This window comes from Labrus mixtus, chromosome 17 (genome assembly GCF_963584025.1).
Source record: "Labrus mixtus chromosome 17, fLabMix1.1, whole genome shotgun sequence".
Lineage (NCBI taxonomy): Eukaryota > Metazoa > Chordata > Actinopteri > Labriformes > Labridae > Labrus > Labrus mixtus.
The window spans coordinates 6,886,976-6,908,927 of NC_083628.1; the positions used below are offsets into that span (position 1 = coordinate 6,886,976).

The 21,952-nt window shown below is 38.0% G+C and overlaps 1 protein-coding gene across 2 annotated transcripts in view; it reads left to right on the forward strand.

The window, feature by feature from the left end:
• The first annotated feature begins 2,147 nt into the window (after positions 1-2,147).
• ccbe1 (collagen and calcium binding EGF domains 1) overlaps positions 2,148-21,952 on the forward strand; it is a 34,581-nt gene continuing 14,776 nt past the window's right edge. Inside the window, exons 1-2 of one of the 2 annotated variants that reach the window (XM_061061534.1) lie at positions 2,148-2,405; positions 2,516-2,596. In XM_061061534.1, the coding sequence (XP_060917517.1) occupies positions 2,302-2,405; positions 2,516-2,596 (185 nt within the window). In that variant the 5' untranslated portion in view covers positions 2,148-2,301. The remainder of the gene's footprint in view (positions 2,406-2,515; positions 2,597-21,952) is intronic. The other variant, XM_061061533.1, reaches the window with a different exon arrangement.

Consider the following 21,952-nt stretch of genomic DNA (forward strand, 5'->3'; position numbering starts at 1 on the left):
TGGATTTCACCTTCAATAGTTGACATAAGATAAGATAAGTAGGTAGTACAAAATACATTGAAATAGAGTAGATCAAATAAATACAAATCAAATAAGAGGTATATGAAACTCAAATATAAATGAGTAAAGTGAACTATTATAGGACAATAAGACATTTAGTTCGGTCAATGGTGAGTTAAAGTGACAGGTGAGGATTTAAAAGGATTTTGTTGATTATTGGCAGCAAGTTAAACAGACGAATGACATACCGTTTGATAGCGCACGACATAACTGCTAGGCTATCTGCACACTTTTTAAACCTGTGTTTTTAAAGGTGCCATAAACATTAAGTTGAAATAATATTAATTATTATTATTAGCAGTAGTAGTAGTCCCCTCACCGCTGTTTACATAACTTACTGCTATCTATCATACCAAGTCACTTTAATCATCACTTGTTACTTTATCTTGCCATTCACTGCACATAATGTCTAATTGCCCTGTTAACTTAACCATTTATATTGTACCTCCTATTTTCAAGTAAAGAAGATTACCTGTTGTTACCTATGGTTGTTACATATTTAAGAGCAGTGTGGTATCACATTAATATTATGTAGAATGACGTTTGAGCTGGAACATTAAATGTAGACGTTAAATAATGGACAATTAAAAAGTGTAGAAAATATCATAAACAGTTTATACCAATGGTAAGTTATTAATGATGTTATAGCATAAGGGGGTTGATGTTCACACTGAAAACAGACTGTAGGTTGGCGGTCCCACTGGACCTTTGTCAAGTGTGTTTGTGGGAAGTAATAATATTTGTAAAAATTAATATGTTTTAAAAAGTACAATACTATTTGGCAAGGAGGAAGAAAATCTCAAAAAACATAAGCTTGTAGCAAAAGCTGTTATTATATTGCATATCGATATTTTTTGTCCTGCAGTCCTTTGGTGTTTATTTTTCTAGATGTTCAATTAATTCACAAACTCTGCTGTCCTCTTCATCATGCAGCTCTGCATCATTTTTTTACGACTTATTTTACAGTTTAAATCCTTGGTAATTTGACTACTAAATAAAGACACTACTATGTTTGCTTACACAGACACAACAGGAAAACTGCCCTCTGGAGAATTTAACGCACTGGTCTGAGTAAATTTCATGACCTGCTTCACTATCACGTTTGACTAATTAGCCACCTTTGTCATAAACCTGCATTCTTTATTCCATGTGTGAAATTAGTAAATCATCCTAAGAGATGCATGCAAATATGTTTCAGTTTTAAGATTTAGGTTGCATGACAAAATGCCATCATAATAAGATTCATTCAGTAAATCTTTTTTTTAAATCTAAAACTAGGCATTCCAGAAATTTCATATTGCAATGATATACAGTTTCTAGAAGATGTAAGAACGGTATGTATATAGGATACTATGCTTCTCTGAATGACATTATGTAGTCTTTCATAAAACATTTCAATATTCAACATAATCATGATATTTCATTACTTTTGCAAAAGTGCCTAAAGGGAAAACAGAAACTGCTTTCTCGGGCTAAGTGCAGTAAAATTCAAAAATTCGAAGATACCGGTGTTGAGCCACTTAAATAATTTAGAAAATGTTTAATCTTTTTAATTTAAAAAAAAAAGAAAATCAATATTTAAATAATATATAGCCTATGTTTACAACCTGATTATAAATTAATAGCTGGATTATAGCTGTACAATAAACCAATTACATGAAATCTATAACCTGTCAGATTAACTGGAGCATAGGAACGAATAGACATTTATTTTATTGAAGAAAATTCAAGTGTGTTATTTGGCTATTTAATGTTTTGGAGCAGTTGCTATTTCATGAACAACCACGCGATGGTAGCAAAGGTGAAGACGTCATGACGCACGCAACGTGTTCTTCTTTTCGCTACAACGTACGGCGAGAGTGTGTGCCCTGAATGATGAGATAAGTGTTCTTAATTGAAGTTAGCTGACGATGAAAGCTAAACCAATGTATGTTAATGTGTCAGTGAATACTTCAGGTAACAGAAAATAAGTCTTTATGGATAAAAAATTTTTTTTAACATACTCTGCTTTTACGGTTTTTTTTTTTGGGTTTTTTTTTACGTGGTCTCTCAAAAGTATCGAGGGGGGGAAGTAACCGTTTAAACTAGCCCCTTCAAGTGACATCAGTTCATTCACGTTAGGCTGAGTGGGAGGGTCTGTCGGCATGCGAACACCACTTCAGGCTCCGGAGTTGTAACAGTGAGGAGGTAATTATCACAAGTGCGGATTGCTGGTTGCGCTCAGGTGACTGGACCGATGAGATGATACTAAAACACAACAGCAGTCCTCTTCTGCTTACCGTCACCTGCATGTGCTTCTCAGGAGGTCTGCTGTGGTCCTACCAAGAAGAGGATGCCACTGACGGGTAAAACGTGCACCACAGATGCCGAGTCAAACGAGGACATAACACCAAAGAAAGAAAAAAAACAACAAAAAAAAACTTATATTTGTTGTTCAAAATGTTTCATTTCACAGTGGAGAGTGCTCGGAAAACAACGTTTCCACGACAAAGTACCCTTGCGTGAAGTCGACTGGAGAAGTTACAACGTGTTACAGGTACAGTGGAGAGATTGATGTGGATGGATGCTGTTTAAGTTGTGTTGTTGTGCCGGTGTGTTAGTGTTCATAAAGGTGTCTGCATAGTGTAGCTCTGTGTGATGTGAAATTGGAGTTGTCATTCATTATTCAGGTCAGTAATCTTGTATAAATTCAGATTCAAATGTTGGTTGAACTGAGCGTTATTTGATGACACTGACCTAATTTCTTTGTAATGAATGAGCAAAGGTGGATAAATACACATTGGTAGTGCCTGAGGCGGCTAACAGCTTTAGAACAAGAATCAACAAGCAGTCGACATCCTCAAATGTTGCTTTTCACTACTTATTCTGTTTATCTTTTTTCATTCAAAGAATCTTGTTTTTGTCCGATCTGAAGGAGTCTTCGAACATTTTTCCTGACACCTTTCAAGTTGTTCTGGAAAGTTTTTTTTTTTATAAAGAAGGGACAACTGGACAAAGCTGTGATGGATTGTCCTCTTAATCATCCTTTGCAAACTTCAGGGATCGTGACAATATAAACAAGCCTTGATATTGGCCTGTGACACTGGCTCTTATTATGACACTTCACAGACTCAGTGAACACAACGCTGACTTGAAGCAAAACTCATGTCAGAGGCTATCAATTAAGTTGTAAGAATAGCTGTCTTAATTGTGTAATTCAGCTATCCTCCCCCCCAACACACATACTGTCACACGCCAAGGAGAATTCGTCAGTACACAACTTTATTTATAGTTCATAATCAGTTCAGTCCATCTTTAATGATGAGCAAACTTCACAAATACACGATTCTGAAACCTGTTGCTTTAGTTTTCCCTCTACTCCGACTGACTCTTGACACCACAACACAGGAAAAACCATCAAAACCAATATTTACTAATCACTACATAAACAAATACTTACCAATCCAGCTGCAATAAAGATAAACTTTTCACCCCAACTTTATTCAACTTTCCTCGCACCAGCATCTCCTAAGTTCATAAAACTATCAGAATGTACAGTTTTCACACCCACATTACATAGCAGCCCACAGTACAATATTTACTTCCTATCTCTTCATTCAGCCTCAGTTTGGCGTGTAAACTTGCCTCATGACGCCCAGCAGCGAGCGTCCACTACACTATGATTTCCGCAGTGCGCTTGACACTTCCATGACGGCGCCAGCAGTGCGCCCAGGCACAATATTATCTGTGCCCACCCACCTGGTAGGGCGGTTCTGCAGCTGCTATGCCTTACTCATGCTATGCTCAGAGGCCACCTCTGCAGTATAATGAAAATCGTGTAGCTGATGACTTTAAAGAGTTAACTCTGTTCAGAAATTCACTTTGCTATTCCTTTGATTCAAATTGCAAAGTACAAACAGGTACTATTTCACAACAACAAAGTTTGTAAAAGGGCAAAAAAAAAAAGCTTAGAGCTTGACAAATGTTACCTAAGATGCACCTTTTAGGTATATTTATCATATTATCCACAACTGATACTCAATTTACGTTTTTTGGTGATTGCTTGATTGATTGATTGATTGATTGATTGATAGGACTTTATTGTCAGACAAAGTCTTACAGTTGCCTTGCGTCACAGCAGCTCCACTTACAACGTCATAATTACTAACAAAATACAAAGAAACAAACATTTGAAACAACATGCAAACACCAAACTAATATTCAGAGGCCTTCAACGCCCTTCAGAAAGGAGCAGGATACACTTCTTTAAGGCTCAGTATGATAAAGGCTGGTGACATTGGTGTACTGCTGTTTTAGTAATAGAATAATTCAACTTTACAGAGGAACATGTTTCCAACATTTTTTCAATTATCTTGATTCACCGCAAGTCTATTTCGGTGTTTTCCTTTGTGGGAAAGCGTAATGAGAACTAAAGAAATGCCAGATTGTTAAACATATCCTCTGAGAAGTCTCCCAAATGCAGACTTCTTACGGTTTCTTCTCTTCATCACTTGACAAACTGCTGGCCGTAGTTCAAGCACACAGTGACATCCTGTTTCATCTTCAAATCTCAAACACATTCTTAACATAATAATGTTGGTTTATGGTTATTGGCTGTGGCCACAGTTGTTTCCCACAATGTTTATTTAAAGAAGAAAAACGGTTTCAGCCAAGAGCCAAGATAATGTTTCCTGGGTGCATTTCAGTTCACCTGCATGGTGTGAGCTGACGACTGCCCATCGTCCCTGTAATACTTAGCAGAGAAGTTTTATGTTGTGCCAAAAATTCAGATTAATGATATGAATATGATAAGGTGACTATGAATTCCACAGAAAATTTCAAAATGCAGTCATACCAGTGAAATTGGACCTGGCATGGCTGAGATGCTGTTGAAAGGGAAGCAAGCAGGACTCGAGTTGGCAGAATTTGGTTTACAGAGGACAATCTAGGCTTATGGCATTCATTAGGGGTTCACTAGAGCAGAGTATATCAAACATTTTTAAACATTCATAAGAACTCTTTCTGTGTATGCTTTACACTCAAGTATGCTTTCTCAGTTTGAAACTGTAACATATATTTATTTTTGATTGATTATATAAATCAGTTTTATGTTGGGACAACAATTTGTTGAAAATGAGATGTCAGATGAGCTTTAGTTTTATTACATTTTGCCACTAATGATCACTGGTTTAAATTTGTTATCAAAGTGCTTCATATTATCACTGAACATTTGGATTTCTTATCAACATCCATATGTTTTTGAGAAGTTACCCATATCAGGTACTTTAATAAGTTTGACTATACCTTTTCCCAGCTAGCAATAGAAAATAAATACTGTAGATCAAAAACATATTAGAAACAAATACAGATACAAACATGAAGACATGACACTTACTCACTTTTTGCCTTTCACCTGAAGACTTTGGCATTTTGGGAAATATGTTTATTTGTTTTTTCATTTTTTCTTCACTTTGTTTCATAATGCCAGTTGACTTCCATCGATCCATTCGTCTAACTCTTTGCAAGGGAGCTTATTTCCCAAAAAATGTTTTTTTTTAAGGATTTAAAATTCCAGTGTCCTATAGGCAAAGTGGGAGAGGCAAGGACTTGTGAAACAGGCTCTCTTGGGTTGAGGCTTTCCATTGAGTGCACAGTTTAACACTCATCACGTTTGTCATATCGTGAAGAAGCACCAGGCAAGCCACCAGAGACCTTGAGAGCATACCTCAAAGTACAGAAGTATTACCAGAGCTTCAGTTGACTCTGAACATGCCTGTCTGCCTGCCACATGTTTCTCTCACTATCTCTCCGGGGTATATTTGTCTCTATTTTCGTTGTTTTTATATACTGGTTTTCGTATTTGGGTTATATGTTTTTGTCTTCAAGGTGTAGTGTGTCAGGAGTCAGGGCTTGATAATATTTGTATATTCACAGGCTGCAGAGTTAATAAGCCATGGCTCATAACAACATATTATTGTTCCAGGAGTTGAACTTAGATAATGAATGCCTCTGATTTCTGCATAAATGCTTTAATTAAAACAAAAGGGGTGGAGAGGAATTATACTGATAAGGAGTGAATTGTTATTCCAGTCTGGCAACATCTTCAGTGCAAAGCAGGGGTCACTGCTGCTGTGTTGTTGCAGAATGCATCCCATAGATCAGTATGTTATCAGTACTGCCTGAAGTAAGGCTTATCTCTGTTCAGTTTTCTGCTTTTTTTTTTTTCGGTTTCTGGCTCTTGTCCCTTCTTGGTTTGGCTATTGTGGATGTTACTGGTACCGTTTACATCCTCGTTATCGTCATAGCGTAAATTCTTCCAAACCACAGTTAAAAGTCATCCCTTTTTGTTTCCAGAGACATTTCTTTTCATGGCCGGTGTCACTAAGCAGGAACTGTCCGGACAAATGCACCGACTTTAACCCCGAGGAGAGTTTCATTTCAGTCCGTGTTGCAGGTTTGACAGGCGTCCCAGTTTTAATCAGCAGTTATCCAGCAAACGTCATGATCTGCTTTGTAAGACAGACCCTGTGGGGAAAATACAGGAAACAACAGACGTTGGCATACAGCATATCTTTGGGCTTTCATGAACTGCTTTAGGCTGAACCATTGTGGGTTGGCAGTCGAGACTTACAGAGCAGATTGATTAATTATGTACTTAGGATTCATTATTTAAGTGTTTATATGTCGTTAACTCAAACACATTACATTTAGGTTAGATGTTTTTTCACCTGCTGCTGGGATTAGGTTTTTTTTTTTACATCTGAGCCAGGTCCAATATGTTAACAATCATAGGATGTAGACACATTAATAATCTTTGTTTATAACTTTTCTTCAGTGACATGAGGGTATACGAAACAGTGATTACATAGGCTTGATGTATTGTATATATACGATGTTGGCTTTACCTTCTCTGTAGAGGAAATGCTTCTGTGGAAAAGAAGCAGAACACAGGCAGAGTGAGTCTTTCCACTCTGCAGCTGCAACAGTCACACATAATTGATGTGTGGCATGTGTAATTGTTGCTTTGTTATTTTTCCAAATAATTCTGGTGGTACAGAGTGTTTTTTTTTGCATTCTACCTCCCCTCCCCTCCTCTCCTCTCTTCAGTTCTTTCTTTCTCCTCTGAGCTGGAATTCAGAAGAAAAAAATGCTTTATGCTGTGAGGAAACTAGGGGAAGCATTTCTTTACCCCCCCGTGAGACACGATAGTCATGATTCTTCTCATGCACTTTGCGGATCCGAGCAGCATTGTGTATGTCATGTTGATGTTCTCATCAGTTAATTCCCACTGATATGTATTGATTTTTTTCTTATTCCTCACGCTTTCTTACTGCTTTTTAGCGGTTTTCTGGTGAGTCACAGGGAATTCAATGTATTTTCCACTGACTGCAGACTTAGTAATTGATTTGTATTGTGATTCCTTGTTTCAAACACAGTGGGGTATGCTCTCATCCGGGGAAATGATCCCGTCAGTCTGGGTTTTTTCAGCTTGGCTACAAGACCTTCAAGTCTCTCCTGTTTCCTTCGTCTTCAAATCTGTTTTTCACATCAAATATAACTGAATTCAGCTCTTTGGAATAATCCTCTCAGCTGGACTTCTGTTCACTCTCCCAATTCAAATATCTTTCAACAGGAGATTTACACTCAGGGGTTCTTTGTTGCCATATTGTCATCCCTCCAGTCACCGTAGCTCTATATGAAGGATATGCTGTGGCACAGTTTAAGGAGTTCAGCAGGCGCCGGTTAGTTGTGTTTTGCCCTATTGGGTTACTTCATTTCGTAACTGTAAATGTTCAGCACCGAGAAGCTGAATGAGCCTAAATTTATGGACAACACATGAGTAGCATCTTCCAGGAGGATTTCTCAGTGGAAAAACATGTGACTCAGGAAAGCCCCATGTTATAATGTTACTACATAAATGTCAACACACAGACACTGGAGCACATCCACTATTGTAAAAGACTGTTGTCCTTTAAATAGAATAAATCTTTCCCCTATAACTTTTACCAAAGTTATAGGGCGAAATACACACACAAACTGAACGAGTATAGTAGGTCATTAGGTGCAGAACTTTTTGCGGATTGAAAGAATAAAAACCTTTCTCTGGAAAACAGATGACTGTGTATGAAGGAAATCAATGACTACAAACATGACTCTTACCTTCAGATGTGTTTTTTTATAACTTAAAACCGAATTGTCCTTGGTTTTCTCTGGATATGCGTCACAGAACAAGTAACTAGACTTCCTATTTCAAGTCAAGGCTTGTCTACCTTTTTGTACATAAAAACACAGCAGGGAAGGAAAGGTCATGTGAAAAGATTCTTGGAAGATCACGCTAGAGCTAGATAGCAAACCAGTGATATACTTGCTGTAACTGCTGTCCTGTTTAAACGATCTTCTGGTGGTTTCTAAAAACAGACTTGAAGTTTCAACGCAGGAATACTTTATTGTGTATTTAAAGCAAATTTGTTGAAACCACAAATTATTAGAGGGAATGACAGCAATATAATCTGTAAGAGTTTGGCAATTGAAAAGACAAAATCCATCATGATAAAGTGAATAAGTTGTCTGGAAGGAGAATGGAATAAGTCCAAGGAGTTTCTCAACAGGCCTTTGAGTGAAACAGAGTTTACTGGAATTAACCTCAGTAGATGCAGAGTCAGATAACAGCTAGAAATCATGCCAATCAAAGAGGCCTGAAATACCTGGCACTGTTTCCAAACATCTTGAATCTGTAAACTGAGTAAAAAAGAAGAAAAGTAAGAGTGAAAGTTGTTTGTACATGTTCAGGATTACATTACACAAGCCTCTTCGTTATGTAAAGGCATTCAACTGTACATGCTGGTGAATATAAATAATAAAGTACATAACCACAAGATTGAGGTCTGATATATCCCATTTTTCATCAGTAACCAAGTCTCTTAAATTATACATAATGTCCTGTCAAAAATAAAGGCCAGCCCAGAGCTCCACAAATTGAGCATCACTTACACTCTCTGCTTCGTCTCAAGGCTTTACTCACAAAGCAAATAGTGCCGATGATAATCACGGGCAAACACGCTAATAAAGTTGTCCTGCTCCAAATTTGGTCTTGTTATGTGTCTGAATGTTGAGAGAAGCTATCTGCACCTTTAATCTGCACGGAGATGCTCTCTCACACAATTCTGTTTGCATAAAGAGGATAAGCTAAGAGGCGAGATAAAACATTTTCAAGGTCATTTTGAGACCACCCTAAAAAATAAATAATGAGATTCATCCTTTCAAACAAAGCCTTCTCCTTGAATGAGGCAAGCGAGGACAAATAAAAGAAAGGAATCAACACTCACCTTCCTCATGAGTAACGGCTGCAGACCGTCTCCACATTTGGATGAAGTGTGACATCACCTGGTCTCAACAGTAGATCATTTTTTTTTAAATACTAACTGCGCATGGTGTCGTTTTTGACTCATTCGCACAGGTTGAGCGGATGCAAAATCCACAAAACCCTTTTGTAAATCAGGCACCGAGTTTAAGAAGTTAAACAGAGCACACGGTTCACTGTTAAAAGGATGTTACTGCAATGAGAATGAGAAGTTATGATCCCAGTCTGTGTGAACAAAACTTACCGTAACAGAAAAACTCATAAACATGTTCACAATTTTACCCATAGTGCTGATAAGGTACAAAGTCTGCTAGTGATTGACTCAATTAAATGGATCAACTGGTTGAATCATGATCAGAAAACAGCTTAAAGTCAGCAACCATATGAAATGAATTAGATGTGTTTGTACCAGTTCTCTAGAACAATTCACAAATTTATAATAAGTATTGGCCAATAATGTCTCTAGCAAGTTTCAAGTATCACTTCATGTCAGCATCTTGATTTAATGATGATGATTTAATCTCCCATCCATCCTTTAAATTATCGAACAGAGCACAATGCCTTCTCTTCTTTTTCACCTACAAGTTCAATATGAAAATAAGATTAGGTTTTTTTAATGTGTTCATAGTCGTTTATAAGTTGTTCTACCACCATCAGTAAGTCATTCAAATGCTTTTCTCTCAGGGTGTTTGGGTTCAGTTTGCCTTCATATTAATCATCCCAGAGTGAGTTTAATGTGCTCATAAAACATTTCAATAAAACCCGCAGTCACGATTTCAATGACACGGACTGCTTTACAAAGGAAATAACTTGTGTCTACAGGTGACAAAGTAACAGTCAGGGTTTGTGTTGAGTGTTGGTTCATTCACACCTTTGATTGATTATCTGCCTGTGAGCTCATGTGCATGTCCCACCTTAGTGAATGTACCCTGCGCAAGGTGGGATTAGTTGCACCTGTTTTGCAGTTCCGGCTCTGTACACCTCATTGAAATGCATCATTACTTTGAAAAGACCTTGTTCATTCATTTTCCCTTATTAAGTGAGATAACAAGACAGGCCTCTATGTTTGTGTGAGCTGTACCAGGTTATCGTTCAGAAACTATTAAGTTGTGTTTTCTGTCAAAAGGTCCAGTTGTAAAACAGGTTGTAAAGCCTTTACAAAGAACTTTGTGTTTCCCTGTTAAAATGGACCAAGAAAACTCTAGAGTTACTCATCAGAAAAGAAGAGAGAAGGTATTGATTGTTTTTTACAGGAACTTGAATAGTCAATTTGTGCTTCTTGAAGGCCTGTGCTAAAAAAAAAAAAAAAGAATCATAGTTAACTCCAGCTTTTCTTTTTCCAGAAACATGTTTTCTTATGTCATAATTGAAAGCACAAACTTATTGGAGCCAACAATTCTTGTGTTTCTCTTTCATAATGTGGCACTTTAAACCACATTTTCATTAATATTGTTGTAGAAGTCGAGCCAATTGTCTTTGTGTAATATCTGGAGGTCCTGTTATTAATTCACTGTGTTGTCATAGTTTCCGGGAACTGTGTTGGGAGTGGGAGGTGAAGGCAGTTTTTTTTTCAAGTTTGAAAGTTTGATTAATATTCTCCGTTCCTCTCTGCTCCCATGGGGGGTGACGTTTTACTAAACAGTTAATGGCATATCTTTATTTTTTATTAAAGATGAGATGTAAAAGAGCTGTCTTGTCAACAACTCAGCTGAAGTGGTGATAAAATGCACTTTAAGGTTAAGGATGAATCTCCTTCCTGTTTCTTGAAGCACTGAGGAAGATACAGAGGAGTGTAAGTTATCATAGTGAGTGCACGGGAGGACATGTTAGTGTTAAGGAGCATTCCTCACTCAGTGATGGATGTAGGTCAAAAGCAGCACCACACATCCTCTCTCTCTTCTTATTCCTTTGCACCTCATGAGTTAAAGTGATTGATGAGAAATAGACATGAAGGTTATGATTCTTTTTAACCCCCCCACGCCAATAAATGGCAACAAATATTTCCTTGATTGCTCTATTACAAATAAGAACTTAACGCCTTTCCTTTTCTTTTCTATTTTTTGAGATCCTAAGTCCAAACCATTCACCATTTAAACTTTTTCAGCATTACTGGACAGAGAGTTATTTGCCATCTGTTTTCTGTTGAAAAAAAGGCTGAAATATAAAGCATGCCTTTACCAGAAGGACCATGACTTTCTTGTTTTGTTGTTGCTTCATAATGTTTCCTATAAAGCCTGGCGTTGCTCTTTCTTTCCTCCTTATCATGACAAGAGTGTGGGGGTTGATGTAAATTACAAGCTGAACATCTATTGAAAATGGAAATGAAGACTTCATGTGAAAAGCAAGTCTCTTAAATCACAGTTTGATGGACTAAGAACATTGGTGTTAATTGAATATAAGAAATTGGCATCTATGTTTATTGATGAATGTGTACCGGTGTCATCAAGCTTCTGACTTTTAATGTAATTTTTAGGCAGAAGCTCCTTAATGACATAATTATTTGACTTAATCAGTGGTGATCTTAGAGACCTCACGAAGGCTGCTTCACACCCTTCTTGACATTTTCAGATCACTTGCGTTTTTCCTTTGCTAATACATGTATCTTTTGAGGTATTTTGGTTTGTTAAGATCCCACATGTTTCTCTTGGCTTATTCACCCATTTATCCCCTTCCTATGCGAACTGTAGTGTGGTCACGCTTTGGTCATGCGGTGTGTGTTTTTTTTTGTTGCAATGGTTAGGAGATGTGGTGATATGTAAGCAACAGGCTGTGGTTTTTCTGCCTCCCTGCAGCCAAGATCGTGCTTTAGTTGTTATACCAAGAAAAAGTGATAACATAGCAGCACTCTATAAAAAGCAGTATTTCTACATACTCGGCTATCAAACAGAAAGTTAATCAGGTATTCAAAAGAGATTGGAGACATGTTTAAACTCTTGTTTAAGATTTTTTTTTCATTCATCCCCTGGCCACTTGAAACTTTAATTTATTCTCCGTTCTGCCAAAGAATAGGCTGCTAATTTATCAGTCCTGAAGGACAGCAGCTAGCCAAAGGAAATGTTTACCTGCACATGTGAATAAGATCGGCATACACCAGTTAACGTTTAATTGTAAACAGCTGCAGCGTCAATGTGAGTAACACGTTTTGGGGAAATGTGCTCGATGTTCGGCGGTTTTAAAGTTGAACAGATGCTGCCCCCTTGCACGGAGTAACTGGTGCTGAATTTTAATATTTGTGAGCTTTTTGTAATTCAGAGTGGTGATATTTATCACTTCCACCTCACTCAGAGTGTCTGTCCTCACTCAGAGATTTACCCTATTCTCCCCTCCCCAAGAAGGCCCGATATGTTTTATTTATATGAAAACCCACTGTACTGTAAGTGGTTGTTAGCCATTGCTACCTTTTTTATGTGCAGTCCCAGGACACAATATTACATTTCACCACATGCAAGTATTAAAATAACATAAAAACCACAAAGCCCCAGAGAGGCTAACATATGTCACATACCAGAGATCCAGTTACCTTACACACTGTATGTCATGAGAGCATATGAAACCAATACAAGGAGAAATATAATACCTTAACAACCTCACATTTTGATATAATAGTCTCCAGCCATGACTGAGCTACAGGACGAAGCTACTTCTGGGTTTAAAGCATATTTGGTCAGCTATATTACTAATCAGAGCAACTTTTAAGACTGGATCATCTAAGAAAAGACTTATGAAATAGCTTAAAACGCAAACCTAAACAGAAGTGGACAACGGCCATTTTTTTTAATGCTGGCAACACCCATCTTTAATGCAGAGCCAATGCAGCTCACCCTCGATGTTGCTGCGGTAAATAGTCTCTCAGTTGAAAACAATTCAACTTTTGGAACGTCAGTCTCACTTCTCCCTCGCCACCAATCAAAACCGAGAAGGGGCAGGACTTCTGATATCAGCTTTGTCAACAACAATGGCAACTGCGTGCATCCATGAAAAGCATATGGAGTACCCTTGGAACTCTCCACTTACCAGGCATCCTTTGCATTCCATCTTTGCCCCAAATGGGCAGAATAAAGGTGTGGTTTCTCAGATATACTCACTCTTCCGGACAACTTCCTATAAAGAGTTGCCTATTGCACGGGTATGGGCTGGCGACTTAAAAACAATATGCTGGAGAGATGAAGCCTGACTGGAAGAGGATATGGTCCTCGATTGTTATTGCCTCGAGGAACCCTGCTCACCAACTGACTCATTTCAATTACACTCATAGGACGTATCTAACTCCAAGAAAGGCTTTTCTCATGAAACGACTGTCATCCCCAAACTGCACATTGTGCACAGAAGGACTCACAGGTTCCTACATGCACATGTATTGGGAATGCAGGGATGTTACAACATTTTGGGGTGAGGTTTGTGATATTCCATCTGATGTACTGGGTGTACCTGTGCCATGCTCTCCCGCTCTGCTGCTCCTGAATGATACAACCTCATTAAAATGAACATGTATAAATACACGTATTCTTTTAACAGGCATCACTGCAGCCAAAAAGATGTTGGCTGTACGCTGGAAACCCCCACACGCAGTCACAAAAAAACCAGTGGATTAACACATATATTGATATCATTGGTGTGGAGCTGTCAGTGGCAAGAGTGCATGGTGCTGCAGCTGTCACCATCTCAGCATGGGAATCGATGCTAGAAAGAATTAACAAACTGCTGTAAGCGCTATATTATTATTTTATTTTTTCTGGAATCTGTTTTACCTGCACACAGTATTTATTTATAATAGAGACCTATGGGGTGGGGAGGGAGGGAACGCCACAGGGTTTATGTTTCACTTTTTTGTCTTCTTACTTTTTGTCTGTATTTTTGTCTGTATTTTTATGATTGTTGTAAGTCTGTCTGTTATAAAAGGAAATGAAAAAGTTGATCACAAAAAAACAATGTCAGAGGAGACTATTCTAAATAGAAAAAAACCTTCGCACGTCCATTTCATAAGACAGGTGCGTAAGAGAGCAATGTGTCCATCAAAAACCTAAAGGTGAACTCCTGCACAATATCTAACACGCAAACAAACATTTATTGGCAACGTTTTGGTACTAGACCTTCACCAGGCAGACAGACAACTGTTTGTCCTGTGAAGGATGTTCATTTCTGCAGAAAATGTCGTTGAAGTTTTGAGGTATCAGTTGCGTCAAGTAGCTTTGTTACACTTCATCTAATGCTCCCAAGTGGGTTTGTGGACAAACCTTCTCTGGTCCCTCAGCAAATTAACTACATTGATTTCTCTATCACATATCCGCCTCAAGCCCCATTGTCATGAGGGCTTGAATGGATTGTAGACTGACTGATTGATTGAGAGCTCTTTGTTCAATTTAACTTGTTGTTGCTGTAGTTCTTAAAGCATCAGGAGAAAGATAGAGACATGGTAGACTAAGATTTACCACTGAAAGGTCTTTTCTGGGGGAAAAAATGTCATCTGCTTTCTACATCTAAATTTCTATGAACATTATTGGAGTCTGCCTTGTATTTCTATTTTGGGATGAAAGATCTTTCTTTTTAAAGGCAAATTATCTGTAACAAACTACCGTTGATTTTTTTTTTTTTGCATCTTTGCATAGAGTGGCTATTTTTCCACCCTGGAAAATGTAATGAGCTGTTAAATCTGTGAATAATAACAAAGGAATTATATTACTTATAATCCCTTCAACATTTCACTGAGGTTAAGGTTGCATGCTTTCACGGTAACCCCAGTGTTTGAAGGGGATTGGTGATATCTGGCATGTGTGCATTTGAATGGTTTGAGTTAAAAACACGTGGACGGGCTGATGCAGTTTACTGAAACGGGTCACAGACAGCCCTGCTTTCTATCATTTCCTGAAGTGTCAGTATATGAGACATCACAAACCTCTGCACTACTTGGTAAAAGTTAATATAAATGAAAATATGAGTATCTCAACTTAAGAGTGACATGAAAGCTGATAGATTTCATTATCTATTACTTACCACTGTATATCAAACAGTAGGGGGCAAATCCGACACCAAAGACACACAGAGGCTAAGGCTGCTACTGTAATGGCAGACTGGAAGTAGTTTGGCTCCAGCTGCCTGCCAAAGCTGAGCGCAGCTGAAATGCCTCCTGCAGTAAGTTTCATTGACAAACGGATGGTTTTATTGAATTATGCTGCAGATTCCAATTCAGCAGAACTGCTGCACATGCCAAATGCAGCAACTTACAGAGTCAGACGGTAGATTCTAGAGGTTAGGGGAGAAGGTTTGCTATTTTATGAGTCCCTTTTCAGCTCACTGGAAAAAAAAGCTAATCATTGGAGCCAAACAAGTCGTTTCTCCCTGTTTCCAGTTGTTCCACTTAGTTCTGCTAAGCTGAGGTATATATTGGTCGTTTAGTGCGAATAATGTTAATTATTTATTGTATTGGACTACTTCATTAATAACCACAATCACTGAACTTCATACAAGTAGAAGCAGGAATTCCCTGTATTACATTGTGTTGCTACATTCTCTGGCAGCATATTTTCCTACAACTTTTTTAAATTCATCAATTCCCTGGTAACCATTGTGTCACAAGAGAGAAAATGAAAACAAAAAAGGCCAGAATTGAAAGCAGAGTTTTGAATTAGTGTTATTAAGTTGAGCAATGCATTTGCACACAGACCTTTTTTTTTTAATGGCCTTATAAAAGGGTATGTGACCGCCACGGGCGCTGAGCACTGAGTTTTAACACTCATTAACCAATAGCTTATGTTAATGGACCATGTCAAATGGGGCACCATTTTTTCTCTGGGCAGATAAATCTATGCACTTAACCTGGATACAGATAGAAACTGCATTCAAGAAAGCAACTATTTAATATTAATGAGTGGGGATTTATTTTTTCATGAAAAAGTTAAAAAAAATTATGTTTTTACCTTACAGAAAAGTACTGTGTCTATATCTGGCCTTCTTTTTATTTTATTCCACTTTTAGATGCATTCCAATTGTTTGGTTTTTGCTTCCTCCCTACTTTTCCTTTCATACACTGGCACATACGTGTTTATAAGGATTTGTTTTACTTTGCTATCATATCAATAAGAAACTTTGTTCCTGTCTAGAATCTGCAGGTTGCACAAGTCAAAAATGGAGAGGTCAAAAAGCTCCAGCAACACTTGTAGTACAGTATGACACGTTTCGGCTTGTGGTCATCATCAGGGTCATGACAATGAAGCTGAAAACGCTTATTTGTCCATAAAGTTGATCTTCATCCTGCAAGTGTTGCTGAAGCTTTTTGACCTCTTCAAGCCTTTCCCTCGTCATGCACCTAGGTAGTTAGCGAAGTTGTGCCAGAAAATCCCACTCTGCTTCCACAAGCCAAAAAGGGGAAAGACACTATTAGTAGGTTTAGTGTATGATTAGCCAGTGCTACTTATTTGAATGTCACACAATTACACTACACTACCTCTACTACACACATACACACTCCCCCACTCATTACTCTCTCTCGACTTGCTACTTGATGTCTTGATTTGGTCTGTCAGCTTGATTGATTAGCGAGCTGCGATTTCATATCATGTTGTAAATATTGAGAAACCTGTTAAACAAATTGATATGGAAAAAAAGACACACATCAACAAAGAACATAAACAAAGTTATTTTAGGGGTAAAGGAAAACACTGGGGAATTGAACTGCTCCTGTAAGTTTGTAGGGAGCTACATGTAATGACCAGCGGGTTTTTTGATGAATAATTCACAGAGAAATGCGAATTTAATAACACTCACAGTTTTTTACTGTGTAGATTCCAATGGATTGTGTTCTTGCTGGATGTGAAAATAGGATATTGTTTTCTAACATGCTAGCCACAACATTTTTCTAATGCAATGTCAGGGTTCTGTGTTTGCAGCTTGTGTTGGAGTCCTTCAGTCCCTTAATGACCAGAGATGTGTATTTAAGAAAGGTTAAATACCTGAATGTTTTTCAAGTGAATCTTCAAATATGGACCGTGGGAAACCTCTTACAGTAGGTGATTGTATGTAAGGTATGAGGGTTAGATGGTGGCATACACATTGTAATAATTGTTTTTTTGTAAACACTTAAGTACTGATTCCAACATTTTATAAATAATAAGCTTCTTTCCAGAAAAAGATAAATATTTAACACATAATAAATGTGTTGTAGAAGTATCGTGCCAGTAACAACTAGCCCATTCTTTTGTTCTCTTGTAAATTTCTTAAACAGCTGAGCTTTTGTTGGACCCCTTGATATATGAAATGTCCCTTTAGCCTCCACGCTGTGTTATTCTGCTAAGTGCTTTGGGGTTTTAATGCTACAACTTTTGTCTGTTATGGCCTCCCTCCAGCAGGAAGATAGCAACTAGTGGAAAACACATTTTTAAGACATTGCTTACTTTATATGGGATCGCCAAACAATCGTCTAATTGCATTACAATTCCTCTCAGTAATGGAACCTAATATAGCGTTTCTGAATTAACAGCAACACATTTGAAAGAGGAATGTAAGTGCATTAGGAAAGATGACTCAAAGCTTGCCAATATAAGGAGAATTATGTCTGCAACAATCCCTGATGTCTGATTCCTTCCTTTTGCAGTGTAGTATTTTTAGCTGAATAAATGACCTTTCTGAGAATGTTATTTTAGTCTGGAGGTTTGGAAAACACAAAGGTATCCAGGCACAGAGGATGTACTCTCTGTACTTTGTTTTTATGTGTTCCTATAAACAAGCTCTCCTTGGGGGTTGTTTTTCAGAATACGACACTGATGGAAGACAATAATTTACTGTAGTTTTGTCTATTCTGGAACAGATAGTAATGACGCATAACTCTATCCGTTTTACTTTACAACTTTGGCCATGACGTCTGCTGTGTGCTTACAGAAATAAGACACATTTTGACATGCTGCAGGTTTATTTCAAATTGGCATAATGTGACTCGGCAGACTGAATTTCCAAACCAGGAGGTCTCACAATCTGAAGACCTTTATTCATTTGTTTTTATTATTACATTGACACTAAATCTCGAGAGACGTAGTGAGATTTCAGTGTGTGCGTGTGTGTGTGTGTGTGTGTGTGTGTGTGTGTGTGTGTGTGTGTGTGTTATTTAGTATAACCCTGACGTTTTATCCACAGATTACAGCATTAAAACTTTCTAAAATATACAGTTATCAACAAACATCCACATGTATATTCTGATGCAGATGGATTTAGAGTCATAGTTGCTCCGTATCTTGAGGATTTACAACAGCATCAACCGCTGCTTCTCTGTAACTCTGCCATTTAAATAGTGTTAAGTGTGAAGGTCAAAAAGTAAAGCACATCTGTTCACTGGTCTCCAGCTGAAGAAAATAATAAGTATTTGGCATAGGTTTCCCCAAATCCATGTCACTTTTCTTAAAAAAAACAAATGTTTTTCTTTTGGTTATTCAACAAACAGTTATTACCTTTAACCGTACTGAATATCTAAATATCTTCATTTACAAAAACGCAACGTCACCCTGGACAACAGCCAAACAGCAAAGCACATAACTGTGTCTTTCTTGATGACCATTTATTAAAAAAAACAAAAAAACATGATTATCCTTTCAGTCATTGTCCCTTGTGTGTTTTCCTGACCGCTAACTGACCAGAATTTATGACATGGCGGGCAGTTATTTCCTCAGCTCTGGTTTACTTCAAGATAAGTAAGAACATCAATTTAATATATCTGTGACACACTGAACTTACCCTGGATTGTTTAACCCTCATCACAACACTGAAAAACACCTTCTAAGCATCAGAACTATTTGAGTCAGAATGTAGTATTTTTTAATAGCAGTTTATTTTACTGTTCTGTGCTAGGATACAACTATAAATGTTGGACTTTGGGTCTACAACAAGAGCGAGTGGAGTGTTAACCCTGCTGGTTCAGAGTACAAAGTCTGCAGTACATCTGCAGAAAACATGACAGATCAACAGTTGTGTTGTTTTGAAGTTTTGAACAGCAGTGCCTGATTTTCGGGTTGAAATTAGCAAAGTAGAAAAGGACAATTCAATGAGGAGAAGACATCTGGATGTTGACATTTAATGCAACTAGGAGGCTGGAGGGAACTACAGGGCAGACAAGATACTGTGAAGATTAAAAAGAAGTTGGTCACGGTCAGTGTTGATGAGGAAATGTCTGATGAGCAGATGTTTTTTGTGCAAACATGCTGCATGTTTTTTGCCTTTGTTGTAGGAATCCAAAAAATAAATTGACCCAGAAAGTGTTTGGCAGTGTAAGTGGGAGCCACTCTGGTCTTTTCAGTGTGGTTCTTCAGGAAAGATGAGGCTGGCAGATATTAAAGACAATGATGCAAGGCAAGAGAGGAAGATAACTTACTTTCTTCTCCGTCTTTGTTCCTTTTATGCCAGTCGATTCAGCAAACAGAATTAGCAGGCTACTCAGCGTGATGTTGTGTCCTCTCCACTTTTACAAACATCCTCTCTTGAGTGGAATGCAGGCATGTTATTGTAAATCACTGGCAGCAATGCTACACAAATAATCCAATAACAAGCCGCCTGCATGTGTTGTCTCACAGCTCTGCGCGTTTGTGCATGGCATCTTTTAATATTCTTAATTATTACTATTCTTTAGAGGGATAAGCATGCTGGGATGTGATAAAGTGGCTCTCTTATGTGAGGATGCGTGTACCTGTTCATCCACGTGAACTTCTTGATGTAGTCACTTCCACTTTAACGCGTACATCGGTGTGAATTAGTATGTTTCATAACAAGACAAAGCCCGATCCAGGCTGGTCCACTATGTTAGTTCAAGTGAGGTCCGGTGTTTATAAGGTAATTAGAGTGCCCACGGTTCACCCCTGGTAACTGAGGTCAGACTAATCTATGTCTAGATTTCATGGGGGCCCTGTAAAATGATATGGATCACAGGCAAAATGAAATAACCTCTAGGTGAAAAGGCACAGGTGGCAAAACAATCAGGTTGTCTGCGATGTCCTGCTCACTCTGAACAAGTGCAGGACTTGCAGTGTAATGAGCCAGTATTGTCCGTGTACATGGGGGGTCATGTGTATATTCTTGTAGACAAGTGTCATCAAAGCATTTGGGATAACTTCTTCCCCTGTTCTCTCGCTCATGAATATGAATGAAACTGAAATGTGTGTTTAATCTGTTTTCTATTTTGCATGAAGAACACAACTAACAAGCTCACTCAGTATTGTATTCTCAGCTTTTGTAATGAAATGCGGCAAAGGCCATGTTTTTCATTAACCAGCACGCTCTTGTTTTGTGCACTGATTGGAAACTATAAAGAGCTTCATCTTTAATTACCCAAGATTAATCTTTCAAAGATTGAATTTACTTTGACTGTCCCCCAGTGCATCAGTATTTTAGAGAGGGGTTTTGTTCTGGGCTGTTTCTGCTGTTCAAACAGGAAGAAGTGCTGAGGTGGCCTGTTAAAAAGCTTTTTGAGAATGCGTGCCAGATATCGACTCAGACAGTTGTCTGCAAAGAATTGATTTTGATCAAACAAAGGCATGAGTTTTCACACACTTATCTACAAACTATGTTTATAAAAAGAGCTGTTCTGAAAGAATGTACTTGGCCTTCAGCATTGGAAAACATCACTTCTTTACCCAAAGCAACTTAAACACATGTTGCAAACTGCGTTCCAACTGAAAGCCATTCTTGCAGCTTTAATCGTTGCCATGACACTTAACAGGACAAAATCCTCGTGTGATAATAGTATGACATCAGTGCATTGGTTTGAATTCCCTTCAAACTGGAAATTTACATTTAAACAAAGTGCTATATCAGTGATATTTTTTCATCATTTTGTCTGCAAGCATCTTACCAGAGTTCATGGCTATGTATGTGGAATGTGATGAGAATATGTTTTTCATGTAACAACAGTTTACCTCTCGAGACCCTCCATATCAAAAGACCTGACAGATCTTCACCCCCCTGCTATAAATCACGAAGCTGTTCTGAGGTTATTTTACTGCTTTAGTCACTGACCTTCAGCTTAGTATCCATCACCCAGAGTCATTACTGGGCATGTTATTTTAACTTGTAGACGGGTCATATCATCACCATCTCAGTTGTGGGTGTCTGCTTCTCTGGACCTGCCTGTTTTCATGTCCTCATGTCAAAATATGAAAGGTCATCAGTGGGACAACATAAGAAGTCAACAATTGAAAATTAAATTAATCTGTTTGAGTCGAATAATTCCCGATAATACTCCTATTGTGATCTAAAAGTGATTCAATCTGCAAAGTAACCAAATACCAATAAAATTTTATATTTGTTTATTTTATGATATAATATGAATAAGAAAGTACAATGAGGTAGAATATTATAGGACTAATAAGAATGTCCCTGAATGATAATTTGATAAAGATAGTTTAGTAAACGAACATCAACACATACTCGGATCTAGTTTCCGTGGGATGTTGTCGCCTCTTTCATGGTCTTCTGGAAAACGGACATCGACGTTTGTTTTCTCGGGATTGTTCAACTAACTCTGGTTATTTTGCTTCGCCGGTTATTCGCTGTAAGTGCCTTCTGTCCTCACGGGGATGT